At 31.2% G+C, this 16,137-nt stretch overlaps 2 protein-coding genes across 2 annotated transcripts; one reads left to right on the plus strand and one right to left on the minus strand.

Moving 5' to 3' along the window:
- Window positions 1-436: 436 nt before the first annotated feature.
- On the plus strand, window positions 437-5,217 carry nSMase (neutral sphingomyelinase). Its single transcript, XM_088227724.1, has 6 exons — window positions 437-626; window positions 888-1,061; window positions 1,245-1,428; window positions 1,954-2,108; window positions 3,700-3,901; window positions 4,629-5,217. Exons 1-6 carry the CDS (start codon window positions 580-582, stop codon window positions 5,088-5,090), a joined length of 1,224 nt encoding a protein of 407 aa, XP_088083850.1. The 5' UTR covers window positions 437-579; the 3' UTR covers window positions 5,091-5,217.
- Window positions 5,218-10,512: 5,295 nt separating this feature from the next.
- Window positions 10,513-16,116, minus strand: LOC148280826 (transmembrane protein 184C). The gene is made up of 6 exons (XM_088227725.1): window positions 15,747-16,116; window positions 15,429-15,668; window positions 12,400-12,681; window positions 11,632-11,734; window positions 11,365-11,539; window positions 10,513-10,952 (listed from the first exon to the last, which is right to left on the minus strand). The coding sequence occupies exons 1-6, from the start codon at window positions 16,007-16,009 to the stop codon at window positions 10,669-10,671; spliced, it is 1,347 nt and encodes a 448-aa protein (XP_088083851.1). The 5' UTR covers window positions 16,010-16,116; the 3' UTR covers window positions 10,513-10,668.
- Window positions 16,117-16,137: the final 21 nt, after the last annotated feature.

The raw sequence follows: 16,137 nt of genomic DNA on the forward strand, positions 1-16,137 counted from the left end.
AATTACTATTAAAAAAAAATACCTTAGAATCTATTACAGAATATTTTCTTTTCTCTTTATGTTGCACAAAAATATTAAAACTGTCTATTTATTATAGGAGCAAAAATTCATAAACATTTCTTGTATACCCACGAACAGGCCATGCCTTTATGGGATTTTTTGTTTACTATTTTAATTGTTAATATGTATTTCATTTCTATATAATCATTCTTTACTTTTTACAACTCTGTTTTACCCAAACCGTTTTACTTCTTATGTAGGTATACTGTAAAAAAAAAAAGAAAAACTAAAATGACTATAATAACACGTACATTTTCTACTTCCCGACAAATTTCAAATAAAAGAGACACATTGTTATTTATGAACGAACTCGGTGAAATGATGAAATCCTAAATTGCCTAATGAAGTTTATGAACACAGTCCTGTAAACGTAAACATTAACATTTGACATTCGAACTGTCACTTTTATTTTAAAGCTGTAAACTGTGGCTGTAAAGCTGCTGCGAGAATATCTTGAACAATTTTATATTGATTACATTAGATAATCTTTTTTGAAAACAAATTTGAACTGTTTTGGCAATGGAATTTTCCGATGTTTTTATTAAAGTTATAACGCTTAATTGCTGGTGAGTTTTATATATGAATTCAATAAATTCAACCAGAATGATTACAAATTACAATACCACCCTAAACAAAATAAACATTAAGTTTTATACCTGACACATAGTTTAATTATGTTTTTTTTATATCGTAATGATGTCGAATAAGATTAAACTAAATAGAACATTCCTGGTATTTAGTAACTATTTGTTAGAAACATGGTTAAATTTTATTTATCCATAGAAAAGATTATGCACACATATCTGATTATGTTTTATACTTTTTAGGGGTATACCTTATGTATCCAAAGACAGAATATTGAGGATGGAAGCCATTGCTTCATATTTATCCAAAGGTTTTCATGACATTGTAAGTTTGCAGGAAGTATGGGATGAAAATGATTTTTTCAGAATACGTGACAAGGTTATTAATGTCCTTCCTTATTCACATTACTTTTATAGGTGAGCTTAATTTATATTATTTTACCATAGAATCAGCGTATTGTGAAAGAAATAACGTGATTAGTTGCATGATAAAAAGTACTTAAATATTTTTTTTTTTGTATTCTTTACAAATGCAAGTCTATATTTTTATTTCTTAAACCAACTTAAAAGTACTTTATTTAAATCTGTGTAATTTTTAAGCGGAGTCTTGGGATCGGGACTTTGTGTGTTTTCAAAGTGGCCAATTGAAGAAGTGTTTTTCCACGCTTGGCCATTGAATGGATATGTTCATATGATACATCACGGAGACTGGTTCGGAGGGAAAGGCTTAGGATTATGTAGAATAAAAAACAATGGTGTAAACATAAACTTCTACTCCGCTCATGTAAGAACTTTGTTTATACTTCTGTTAAGATGTATTGTGTGTGTCCAGGCAGATGGAGAGTACAGTTCAGTGCGTGCAATAGAACCTGAATCCTGGTCGAGTGCTTTCGACTCGATGGCTGCTCGGGTAAAAATCCTGAAAAAGAAAATCGATTGGAGAAAAGTCCACCTCATGCCGTAGTGGTTGGCATGTTCACCTCCCATGCTTGAGGTCCTGGGTTCGATTCCTGGTCAGTTCAAGAAATGATTTTTTAAAAAATATTTAGTAGACGTTTTGTTTAATATTTTCTGTAAAAATACATATTATATTAATTGAAAACTTATTTTATTAGGTACATGAATGTAATGTCCCACAAATAAGGTTTTTATTCTTCTTTTTGCTCCCCTGTTAAAGTTCTTGCCATGTATCGTTCATATGAACATGATTGTATTAATTTTATTTTCTCACCCGAGCAATTAAAAAAATATATTTGGTATTAGTGGGCGATATGTTCTTTTCGATAAAATGTATATTTTTATTTTCTAGTTGCATGCAGAATATAGCACACAAGATATTTATCTTGCTCACAGAGTTTTGCAAGCTTTCAATACTGCTGAATTCATTAAGATAACGTCTTCCAGTGCTGATATAAGTATTCTTGCCGGAGATTTGAACACTCAACCTCATGATTTAGCTTACAAGTAAGGTTGATTTTTAAAACACAATATTGCATAAACTGTATCAAATTGAAGGATGTACTGATGTTGAAAGTGGAAAAAATATGTTTTGATAAAAGTATATAGTGAACTAATATCCGAAATGAATTTATTGCTTTGATTAAATCACAATATTATATCTAAGTTGATAATAACTGTTTATGTGCTTTATTCCTGAGAATTATTGACTTCCAAGGTTCTACATTTTTACTCTACAAAATGAAAAAAATAATTTAATATGCCGACTGGTTTCAGAATACAACTTCATTTGTCAAGGATAAAAAATAAACTAAAAGCTTGTTTTGTTATTTAAGTTATTTTACACAAAATATGTATCTAGCTAAATTAACATGGAAGTGCTTCAAATATTATTTTTAATGTCAATATTTAATTCTAAAACATAGATCTCATAAATAGAATTGTGGATTACCAAAATTTGATTGTGTGAAAGGCTGTTTATTTGTGGAGAATATAATATTGTTCTGTCCCTGGACTAGACCATTGTCCACGTGTAAACAGCGATTTGTAGGACAGGACATTGTTCCGAGACATTGTCACGGTGATAGACAGGCAGACTATAGGGATAGTCTGCCGGCTGCATTGTCGTCGTGTGAACACGTACGGAGAGGACCTTATGATAATAGCGATTCGCTCAACGTGTATGTGTCGTTCCTGAATATTTCTTCTGCCAAAAATGGTGGTAGAAAAAAAATGATTTTATTATTTAGTTCGTCCATTAACAATTCAAATTCATCTGGTATAAAATAAAGAATATTTTTCATAAACTAGGTCATAATAAACGCCATTGTGTATTCATTTTTGCAGCGCTCACTTGTGAACTGCAGCTGAATTTCATGTTATTATTATTAATAATACACCAGCAGCTATTAAGCTGATGCATGTATATCAAGTGCACATGGTTATTAAACATTATAAATTGATGTGTGCATCTAGGCGGTTTTTGAACACATTAACTGAACTAGCACCGATCACTTTCTCGGGAAGGCCATTCCATTTCTCCACTTTGTTGTACTATAAATTGTGTTGTCGCAGTGTTCTGCCATGTGCGGTCGATGCTGTTCACGGAGTTGGGACAAGAAAATATTGTCCTATCTATTGTATTGTCCACGTGTAAACAAAACTTAAATTATTCATAAAATTACAGATTTCCAAATCAGGTGGGTAGGTAGGTAGCAAAAAATGTATCTTAATTCAAGTTTGTTCTGGAGGTAACAATTATTTGTTAATAATGTTTTAGCTTGGATCTGTGTCTTGGGTCTAAAAGGGCCAATGTCGGATTTAATTTTTTTCTTGCCAACATATTGTAGAGGGTTGATGCCAACTAAAAAATATACATATTTAAAAAAATTATATACGTGGTAGTGTTTTTTTATTGAAAACAGTTTCAAATACCTCAAACAGTTTTTTATAATGTCATAAAATAACTGTAAAATTACTCTGCTGTAATGTTCTGATTTACAACATTGGCCCTTTTAGACCCAAGCCATAGAGATAATGGTCGATTTTTTTCATTAGTGTATTATATGTGTAAATCTTTATCATTTGCTTTTTTCAGAATTTTGTGTGAGACTGGTATTCTTACAGATTCAGCTATAACCTCGTTAAAGACAAATGTTTCAGAGGAAATCATAAAAAGCCGGAAATGGGGAACAAATGAGAGATCTTCAAATACTTACACAGATCCTGCAGAAGGCCAGCGGTTGCCAGATGGAAAAAGAATTGACTATGTTCTTTATCATGCGGGACAGAACATTGAGGTATATTTATAATAATTAGTTAATAATGCAGAAAAGTAAAATGTTGAATTATTAAAACAAATTAATGAAATAATGTTGAAAAAATACATGTTAGATTATTACAAAGAAGTCTTTTGAATATATAATTTTTTTGATTCAGTCAAAAAAATAAACTAGTAGTGTATCTTAAAAATAAAAAAAAAACATATTTCCAACATGAACCAGGTCGTGGTCCCTTGGTTAGTGTCGTGGATTTACGGATCAGCCCGCTCTACCACAAATTGATTCCCATTTTCTAATTGTGAGTTATTTATAACTGGTTGGAATTGCCCCCAAAAATGAAATATTTGGGAAAGTTGTATGAATGCAAATTTCCTTAAAAAAACCTCTTCTAATTTTTTAAAATAATACTGCCGGTTATATTTAAAATATTTTCATAATATTATTTAAATATACATATTTGGGATCGTAGATGTTACTTGATAAAAATACAAATCTTACCCTTTTTACAATATTTTTGCTATTGTATATCACTCCATTATTTCAATTATATTAAAATACTTCAAGTTTATTTTCAACCACATAGTTTTTTTTATTTTAAATGGTGGATAACTTGTAGAACTCCATATAATAATAATAATAAAAAAGTAAAAAAATAATAAACTACTCAGAAATAGTAATTAAGTTCTGAAATCGATCTGTAGTACCTACCGTGAAATCACAAATTGATCACAACTCTTAATTGCAGGTGGAAGTTGAGGATTACTGTTTACCACTCCCTGATGAAGTACCAAATCAGAAGTTCTCTTATTCTGATCATGAAGCTGTTGCTGCCAAGCTCCATATTAAAAAATCAGTTTTTGCCAGCAAGACACCGATGTTAGAAAAATACAAGAACGTTCTAGGAAATTCCATTGATGTGTGTAAAGATGCATTATCAACTCTTCAGTACTCGAGGAGAAATTATCTTATTTATGCAACAAGTTTGTTTCTTTTATTATTAAGTACAGTTGGAATGGCTGAGAGGACTTTGATTGATATTCCTCGGTTGCTTTTAGTAGTGGTATTATTTTACTTTTTGTTTATGGCAACTTTATGGAATCGCATGGAACGTAATGGTGTATTGGCTGGACAAAAAGGAATGGAAGCCATTTATAATACCCTGACTAAGGAATTAGAAAACCACCCCACTTCTTCAACACTCGAATAAAATGAATTTTTATGAACTGTTTCATGTTACAGAACTTTGCTTCCTAGACTTGAGTTTTACTGCGGGTGTGTTTCTCACAAGACTTAAGTTAAGGTCATTGTTAAATATAATCATTCTGACTATTCCATTTTACAATTTTTAAAAGCATTTCAAGTTTTTTTTACCAGTTATTATATATATATTATGCAGATGGAGTCTCCGTTCAAGGCGCACGGAAGGAATGCGGTAGTGTGTTCGCTGCCCAGTTGAGTCTACTGGACAGCATTACAATATACTATCGCATTCCTTCTGTGCGCTTTGAACATAGACCCCGTCAATACATATTTAGTTATAAGTTATGTACTATCCCAAATTAAGACTTTTATTAACTTAAAATTTTGCTCCTGGACCCAAGTGGTATAAAATACTGAATAAGAAAAAAAATAGGTATTTTTATATGTGCCATCATCATTATTCCTTTTCCGCACCTAACGGTGCATAGGGCGCTTCCTTGGTACACCAATCGCAGCGTATCTTGATCGTTTTTGTTACATGAAGGTAAAGTCCGGGGGGCTATGAAATATTTTAGTGTAAAAACGCTAAAATATAATAAAAAACATATTTACATTACACAATAAATTGTAATTTTTGGCAATACATGGTCAATTTTCCATTAGATATTGTAGCTTACAATTTCAACAGTCAATAAAATTTCACGTTGGTATTCTTAAAATTATTTTATGAACGCACACAAAAATAATTTTATCATTTATTTCTGAGATACCATTACAATAGATAGATCTTCACAGGTTGCAGTGAAGTCAGGAGCTAAAAGCATAGCACTGACCCCCAACTTTAAGAATTTCTGAGATAGCTAAGTACTTATCCATAGCTTTATTATATATTATTTTAATGTTCATAGGTTCAATGCCATGTATGTGAATATATCATTGGTGTACTGATAAAACCCTCTAAATGTCAACATTTCAGAGAGCAGGTTAAAACTCCAGTTATAAGTCATTTTTGGTTTTATTTATATTTATTTCAGGTTTTATCGACTGATAAAACCCTCTAAATCCACTGAGGTTTTGTTTCAAAGTTAGGATGCATAAAAACCCACTATTAGTTTTTTTTTTTAACATTTTCTGGTGAGAATTATTAAATCAGACATTTTTTGAATCTCATATTCATTGAAACAATTTAATTTCATGAGCATGTATCATGTCGAAAATATGTTGAAAAGACTTTTGTTGACATATACATTAAAATAGATTTTTCTCCCTACCTAAAGTCGATAATACATCTAGAGGGCTTTATCAATATACCAACGATCTTACAACCCTTCTTTGAAAAAAAATATGGATGTAAATATATATATTTTTTTAATATTGTGATTTTTTGCTCATAAATACATCAATTTGTAAATCATAATTTTTAATAGATATATTAAATTTTACATTTTTTCTTTAATTTATTTTTATTTGAACAAACTGCTTTGTTATTTTAGTTTTTTTATAGGAGTAATGATTGCAGCACATTTATCTATTTTGAGTGCAAAAATTTAATATTTTGTGTCATTTAGAGTTCTTACTGACCTTTTGAGCATCTATCACCTGGGCAATGTGATTTGCGTAAATTCTGTGTTTACAAATACTTAATGTTTAAATTACTAATACTTAAGTATATAGTCCAACTATTGTTACAAAAATGAATAGAAAAATATAAGAAAATGTTATCTTTTCTGGATTGCAACTGTCAACTCAAATTGTAACCTTTGAGACACCATCTTTCGAAATCTAAAAGTTTAAATGGTGGGTTTTTTTATGAAAAAAAGGCAAATACAGGTAGATCCGTTTAATAATGTCAGTGATTCGATTGAAAAACATTTATTCATACAATCGGTACAACACATAACAAGGTTTCAAAATGGGCTCCTCCTGCGTTGATACATTGCTTCCAGTGAGATTTACAGGTATCGAAGGCTTCACGGTAGGCCTTTACCTGAATGTCCTGCAGAGCCTTGGTGCGAGCCTCTTTGACTTTGTGAACTGTCCTAAAATGATGTCCTTTCATAGGAGTTTTCAAGGGCGGGAATAAAAAGTTTGGGGGAGCCACGTCAGGACTGTAGGCTGGCCAGGGAACCGTTGGCATCTTTGATTCGGCCAGGAAGCGGGTCGCGAGGAAGGTGGTGTGGGCCAGCGCATTGTCATGGTGAAGTTTACAATCTTCATAAGCTCGTGAATGGTACTTTTTGGAATGTTTAACGTCTGTGCCAGTAAACAAAAACTTAAACGACGGTCTTCACACACATCACATTTTCGTTGGTGGCGGTCGTTGATAGCCTTCCAGCGTGGGCTACATCGCTGACTTCTTCACGGCCTTCAAAACATGCTTTGTGCCACCGGTAGACTTGGCGTTCTGATAAACAATCTTCACCAAAGGCCGTCTTTATTAGGGGAAAAGTTTTCACTGGGGACTTGTCGAGTTTCACACAAAACTTGATGCCAATCCTTTGCTCTATTGAGTGCTGCATCGCAGTTTGCACAGGAGATGAAAATGAATTTCACGAAAATGCCTGTCCTTAATCTCCGGATAGTCGGAAACGACTGAGCAACTGCGCATGCATAAGCAGACTCCCCCCTCTACCGGTCTGAGTGCACTGCGTATTCGCTTCACAGAAAAATCATTGAGATTACTTTTCGGACAAACCCCATTCTGAATTTTTTTACATAATATTCTTAAATTAAAAATTATTAATATAAAGTGAATATTTGAAAAACTAAATAAGTATTATTAGTTAAATAAAAGGCAGCAAATTTTCAAATGTATATTATCTGCAAAAAAAAAAAGTATTTTAAAAATAAATACGTATATGACTGATTGAAATTTTTAAAAACATATTTATTTGCATCATTCCAGATAATTTAATTAACTTACGAGAACAAATGTAAAAAAAAATATTTCTTAGAGATCTCTTTAATTATTTTCCAGCCTTTGGAAATTATCAATTTTAGGTTGGTCAATTTCAGTATAAAGGCGAAGATTTATTTTTTATGCTTATTATGGCAAGATAACATTTCTGCATGTTAATCCATCCCAAAACGCTCAATTTTGTGTGGGTTTGTAGAATGAAACAAATGTTGTGTATTTTACTAAATTTTATATGAAAATATTCACTTAAATAAACATATAAAACTGAGTGCATTTTTACTATCCATACAAATTGCTTGGTTATAAAACCACTTCAACATATTTATATACAAAACTTCAATTATTGAATTACACGTGTGTAAGCTTAAAATATTTTCAAGGTTTGCCCTTAAAAAAAAGAAAAATTCAAGTCGACACATTTTGCGATTAAAATATTAGTTACTCTTAATATATAATATTTTCTCTAATGTTATTACACATGTAGGTATATTGATTGAAGTGAAGACATGAGGCGAGATTGGAGCTAAGTAACAATTTTATCGACATATCTGAATAAGTATAAATAAACGTTTTATATTTTTAAAATCTAGCTCTAAACTCTGTAAATTATAATGAGTGAAATCTTTTTAAAAAATTTATAATATATTTCTAAGATCTCTCAAGGTTCAATATTTAGTTAATGAATTTAATGTTATATTCAAATTAGAATACCAAATGTAACTACTGCTTCTATAATTAATTCCAGTCCTTTAAGTCGGGTTGTGGTCCTGTGGCTAGTGTCTCGGACTCACGGACCAAAGGTCCGTGGTTCGAATCCCACTCTACCCCAACTCGATTCCATTTTCTAATAGTGAGTTATTTACAACTCGTTGAAAATGGCCCTCAAAATTAAATATTTGGGTAAATCATAAGAAACGCAAATATTTCTTTTTTTTAAAAAAAAAAAAAAAAAAAAAAATAATCTGAATAGGAAAATAAAATCTGATCAATCAAATTAAGAAAAAAATAGCAAATTTTCAATTTATCAACAAGCAGGAAAGATAAAACAATAATAAAATATAACTGTGTGTACATCTTGTTACATATATTTAAAAAAAAACTGTGTTATGATTTACCCAAATATTTAAACAGCTCCCCAGGGAGTCGAATCCAGTCCTTGTCTACAAAAATTTGGACAAACTCAAAATATTGTTAAGAAAAAAGCACATTAAAGAGACTTTTGTCAAAGTAGTAGGAGAATTCTGCTCCGGAAAACTCCTTCGGATACATGGAATATATCGAAATCCAGAGGGATGTTCAATTTTGGGGGCATTTTCAAGTACTATTAGAAAACGGGAATCAAGTGAGGGTAGAATAGGGTTACTTCGGATCTCTGATCTGTGAATTCGCAACACTTGCCACGAGATCAAAACTCGTTTATTGTAACAAATTTATATGATTTATTAACATTTGCGGTATTTTCCCATTTTTTCTGTGTTTATTTTTGATGCAAGAGAAAACTACTCATAATTCAAAAACAGACATATTTACACTAGATAAAGGATGCGTTATCGTCAAACATAATAATAAGTAATTTTATATTTTGTTAAATAAATTAACGAGGAAAAATACTATTATTTTCAAATTCAATAACCCGCAGTTAAAAAAGTCTAACAATATTATGTTATTAAGCAACCAAAGATTTAATAATTATTTCAATTTAGGCTATACCAATTTTCCAAATTATTGAAACATACAAGTATACACGTATAGACGGGGTCTACGATTAAGGGGCACCTAATCAATGTGGTAGTGTATAGTGACGCTGGCCGGTCGAGTTTCAATAAAAATTGGAGCATCGAAATTTAAGAATATAATATAATTGTGAACAATGTGCCAATTTTTATCGAAATTTAACCAGGCAGCGCCACAACACACTACCGCATGCCTTCCGTGCGCCTTGAATGTAGACCCTGTCAATACGTACATTGTTGAACTAAATATAAGTACAGTTGATTTCTGATTTACAGATGTAGGTAAACCTAGAAAAGGTCATTTTAAAATGTGTGCTTGGAAACCCTATGCAATCTTTTTTTATTCTCTAGAGTGAGATCACAGATAAATATATATTAATAATAATTAACCATAAAAATAATTCCTTACATTTAACTTTACTTTTTAATTTATCAAAATTTTCAAACACAAATATGTAGTTGAAATATGACAATAGGCAATTTCATTGAATTTCTTGGAGAGATTCAGTCATTTTGTCTCCCATTTAATCGTATATATTATTTGGTTAGAGTAGGTTCATTCTAACATGAGTAAATATCAAATATATAAAAAAAACAGCAAATTCAAAATTAGCAACAAAATTAGATTAATGAAAAAATCTATTATGCGTAATAGTAATAATTATTACACTTTAAATGATGCCAAAGGTGTACATTATGTTTTATTAAAAAAATATTGGCACTTAAAATTATGCCGTAGTGACAATTCACTGAATTTTAGTGTCAGTCATACCACACACTTACCCAGCACAGAATATTTATTACTGAAACTTATTGCATTTTTCATATGTGTACAGAATGAGACTTAAAGTTCCTTTCGTATTGTTTCCCAAAAGATTATAAACATATTTATAATTATTTTGTATTTTCATCACAATTTTGATCATACAGTCTATCTAACAAGGTTTACTTATATTTTCCGCAGTATCGGAAGTTGTTATTTGATCATCAAATGTATTCAACGATGCGGGGGTATTTTCTGTTGCACCATATGTACTCCGTACCACTACATCCGCATAGTTGGGAGTTTGGCTTTCATCAGTGCAAATCTGGCTATTGACCGATGTGCTGGGAGCTAAGTTGGATGGGCCGGGTTCAGAGACTAATCTGGAACTTTCATCTTCACCTCTAGCCAAGTGATATGTAGATTTTCCCCTCAGACGCCTACTCAACGAACTACCTACAAATAAAAAAAAACACAACTTCAAACTACATACAAATAAACCTTGCGCTCTTAAGACATGCGATGACATTATGAATTTAAGATATATACTTATAAGTCATCGAGCGTAGTGTAATAGGGAAATAGAATGTACTGTTATAGTTTTAAGCAAATCAGCTTATCCCGTGGAGAGGAATATTAGGTAAAAAAAGGTTTGATTTCATAGCAAACATCGAGTTTGAGAATGAATGCAGCAACCTAACCTCCTAAACAAGTATCATTGAGGTGCAGTAGTGGACCAGCCTTGGATATGTGCTTTGGATGCCTCAAGAGAGCCTAAACTTGAGCAACCCCTTTTTTCATATTCACATGTACAGTGGCTTTGTAAAATTAATTTTATGCATTATTAAATTAAAGGATAATAACTTACTGACAACACCCAAATGCTCTGATATATCATGTTTGACATCAGATATATCTAACATTGCGACAAAAGCTCCAAAACACGATGGAGTCTCTTCTGAGGCCAAGACATACGGCTTATATGAAAAGCTATAGTGATGGGCTATAGCAGCTAAGAACATTTCTATACAGATAAGGAAATCCTAAAATGTAATAAAAAAATATGTAATTATTTGATTAAAGTAAAATATTATAAAGGAATATAGAAATTCAAATTATAACAACAGGTTTTTACTTGCAACTTAGATGAAATTGTTTTGATGTCATCCTGATTATTTGTATCAAATATTGAAGATATAACTTTGTAGTAAACTAAAACATTTATAATGAACCCTTGGCTGAAATTAAATAAAACTTTAGTTAATAATAAAAAAAAATAGATTGCATTAGAAAATTACACATAGAAAATTTTAAGTTCCTAGAAAAAAATAAGTTGAAGGTTTCAAAAATGTCAATATCGAGTATTTAATAAAAATCTTCAGTAAAAATTCTGGCCAAAATATGAATCAAAAATCTATTCTTTATTCTGTCATCATCATCATCATTACATTTCCGCATCCAATAGTGCATAGGGCACTGCATTGGCACACCAATCGCAGCGTATCTTGATCATTTTTGTTACATGAAGGTAAGATGGTCAGTCTCACGCTTCAGGTACCAGTCCAGGGACTATGAAATATTTTTCGTGTAAAAACACCCCTTTGAATAAATATTTCACATCAACCATGTCAGAAATCGAATCTAAGACCTCTTGCATGGTAGGCAAACCTGCTGACCATTACACCACAAGGCCGACAGACTGTATAAGACATGCACAGTTATAGCCTATTGTTTGCCGAAAGCTTCACAACACTACAATAATATAAGTTGCAACATGACTTTGTAGCCTTATTTAATTTCTATATTAATTTTGTATTCAGCATATTTATTTACTTTAAGTGTTGATATAAGAATAAGGAGAATTTATCGTATAATTGGATTTCAATATCACAAAATCACTTACAAAAATGAAAAGAAAACAACTGCTTTGATGCAAAGGAATTTCCCGATCGGCTGCATAGGTCTCAATTCCACACGGTTGGCTTTGTAAAAGAGAACTAAACAATACATGGCGACGAATTGGGACAAATTGTTAATGGCGACCATGTACGGAAAGGCAACATCGCCACGAAAATCACCTTCCCCATATACACCAGAAAGTTCGCAAATCACAGACAGGAGAGTTGTGACTGGTCGAACAATAGTATACTGTAGAATACCATGCTTGCACATGTGAACAAATTCCCTGTAACAAAAATAAATATTTCAATTTTTTTATTTATTTATTCATATAAAGATACATATTACAAAAAAAAATAACGTATCCCTAACTACATGAGGCCAAGAGCCCTGTGTTGAGTTGGGATATGGCGTAATAGAAAGCGCAAGCATGCATATTATTAAAGAATACTACAAAATAAAAATTATTACATGAACATATATTTTAATAAACATCTGGACAACACGCTTGATAGTACAATATATAAATCTATGCAATGTCTCGCAGCAGTCTTCTGCAACGGTCTTTTCTCCTAGGCAAAATCCAAACATGTACACTAACACTAGGGTGTGTCATACTCCATACAAAAAAATAGACTATTTTTGTTTTTGGTGAAATAGGTCTCAAAAGTTGTATTAGGCTTATAGCAATAAGAGATGAAAAAAAAACTCCTTAAAATCATCTTTGGCTCGCTAAAATGGATTGAAAATACAAAAAATAAGAAAATAATTGCTCTGAAAGAAAAAAAAATATGAAAAAAAGGAAAAGTTTTAAAGTTTTTTTTGATTGACTCTTTAAAAAATAAAAATAAATTTATTACAGATAAGACGAATATAAAAAATATCTAAAAGAGCATATTGGACACAAAAATACAAAATTTCACATGCGTTTTTAAGGCAGTTATTAGACTTTTTAAAGCTTATTAATGGACAATAAAATAAAACATAAAGATTTTATACATATATAAAGGTACATGCAAAAAGATAAGTAAACAAACATAATTTTAAATCTTTCTAAGAATTAAATGTCGGTATCACTTTTTTCTAATTATGTGTGGTGCATATAAAAACTCGCATTTTTTCCCCTAAGACATCGCATCTTTCCACTGATTGTGTGTGACAAGGAATCTTCGAAAAGTCCCACACCTTTATATTGTCTTGGTTTACTTGTTGCACTGACACTACTAACATTATGACTGGCAACGCGGTAGTTCTGTCAAAACAAGGTCAATATCATGCCGGTCAATCAAATCTTGATAATAATCACTTTTAAAGTTTAATTTAGGAGTGCAAAATGCTCTTGTTAATCCGAAGAAATTAAAAGAACAAGATTGCATGATTCTTTTGCAAAAAATATATTTTATTTTAAGTCGTTATCGGTTATCATTGGTAGTAAAAGATTTCCAGGATGGACAAAAATGCAACAGCAACTAATTCAGTAACCTTATGAATTTTATCTTTTAAAAAAGAAAATAAAGCTTTCTCCAATATTCTATTAGTGCCTTCGGAAGGAGAGTTATGTACTCTTCATCCTTTATTCGTCAATATTTTTACTTTTTTTTTACAAAGCAAAGATATCTTTGGATAGTTAACGAAATCTCCATTTATTAATAGTACTTTTCCCCTGTCATTTAAAGAACTATCTGAAAGATGCAAAAAAACCGAAGAGTTTGATAAATTATTTGATTCTGTTTTTTTTTTCCTCACTTTTCATGCGGATAATATTGTGATAAGTTTATCAATACCGCCAATAATAATTTTTCGGAAAGTTCATTGGTCTTCAAGAAAAGTCCGTTTTACTAAGGGGACAGATCTATTCTTACTGCATCTATAAACCGCAAAATTTGTGCATTTACACGGGGCAACATCAAAGGGTTTTTGATTTTTTGAAGGAAAACGCTGTACTTTTTTCTATAAATACATTTTCACTTTTATTCAATGTTTTCTGAATTTTCAATAAATTTGGATACTATTTCAATAAACATTACATTATTTGTTTAATTTTCACACTTGAAACCACGGAAATGAAGAAATTATTACGTAATATTTATAAAACTAGTGAATCAAAATGAAGGGACAGGTGTAAGATAACCGCCACGGATAGATAAGAGATTCAATAGAAATCTTGAACCCACTCTTCTGTGACCTGATGAGCTGTGCGTACGTTACTGTGCAAATGAGGATGAAAAGAGGGTCGTGGAGGAATGTGGAGGGGTAGGGAAGAGAAGAGAAGGATGAAAAAGAACTATAAAAGTGAATAAATAAAAAAAAATTGAAAAATAAATCATTATTGTGACATAATTATTGTTGAAAGATTCTTCAAAATGCAATTTTTTAAAATTATTTTTAAAATTCACGTTGTTTCTTCTTTTGCTGTGAAAAAAAAATACATATATATTTTTTAGATGGTTTGTATCATTATAAACACGGCGTTTGCCAAAAAATATGTAATATTTGAACAGAAATGTTTTCTAAAAAATATTCGAAAATTGGATATTTTTTTAAAACATTGCTGCATTTTAACGAGCCAAATACATTAAAAAAAAACTAAATGTCATTATTATTTTTTTCTAAAACGCAACTTTTGAGACCTATTACGTTTCTGAATTCGAAAGTTGAAAAAAACGAAAAAACCAACTATTGTACACTTCTCCTAAAATGGCTATCGTTTTGGAGAACTTAATTTCTCTTGGGGCCACAAAAGAGAACGTTTGAGCGAAAGTAGTATGTGTTTTTGGTATTAAATAATTTGAATTACGGGAAAACCTCATACAAGCATTTTGCTGGGATCTCTTCTTGTGACCATGACTATGAATTTTTATTATGATGTAAGAAACATTTGATAACGCAAGGCTACGCTGGCTGGATGTTTATAAAAACAGAAGATATTCTAGTTTAAAATGTCTGGTGTACAGAGCAGCTTGCACTTATGGTAGATAGTATTTTTACTTAAGTTTTTATTTACAATTCAAAGATAATTTTATCAAATATTACCTTCCCATTTCCCAAGGAGCTAAACAGCACAGGGGAAATATATGATAAACTTGTGGCTTCATTTCTAAGGAAGCTTCGAGATCCGTATCCTCGTTTAAGTAATTTAATAAATATTTCATGAAATTGTAAATCACATATGCTTCGTAACATTCTCTCAGAGAATCCATGTAGATGGATTGCTCTGGGAATTCAAGTCCGAGCCATGCATTGACGGCGTATATTGGTACCATCCATAGTATCCTGAAATTACAATAATAACTGTAAATATGTACACAAAGAAAATAGGTATGAACTTTTACAAAAAATAAATCGACATACCTTATTATATGTTTCTGAAGAGATGGTTTGGTGTAGTAGACGACATGTTGAGTTATTTCCCAAATAGATATAGGAATCGCCAATAAAACAAAAGCTCCGCCGACAAGAGAACCCTGATCTCTTTTATGGGAGCCATTGTTTATAGAATGTGTGATTAAAATAGGGACGACAATAATAATTATCAAAGCATAAACTACCACACAGAGAGGTCTTATCCATGCTCTCCATTGTCGCAAAAAGGATGAAAAACATTCGCAGCACATCTTGTTTTCTACATAATATTAACTTCACTTGTTTTTATTGAAATGACAGCAAAAGCAAATCAGGTAAACGTCATTCTTACAGATGACTGTATTCTAGTATTGCTAGTTCTTAAATATTGAATTAATGA

The sequence above is a fragment of the Micrasema longulum genome, unplaced genomic scaffold (assembly GCF_059751315.1).
Source record: "Micrasema longulum isolate JH-2025_06_02 unplaced genomic scaffold, ASM5975131v1 h1tg000531l, whole genome shotgun sequence".
Taxonomy (NCBI): domain Eukaryota; kingdom Metazoa; phylum Arthropoda; class Insecta; order Trichoptera; family Brachycentridae; genus Micrasema; species Micrasema longulum.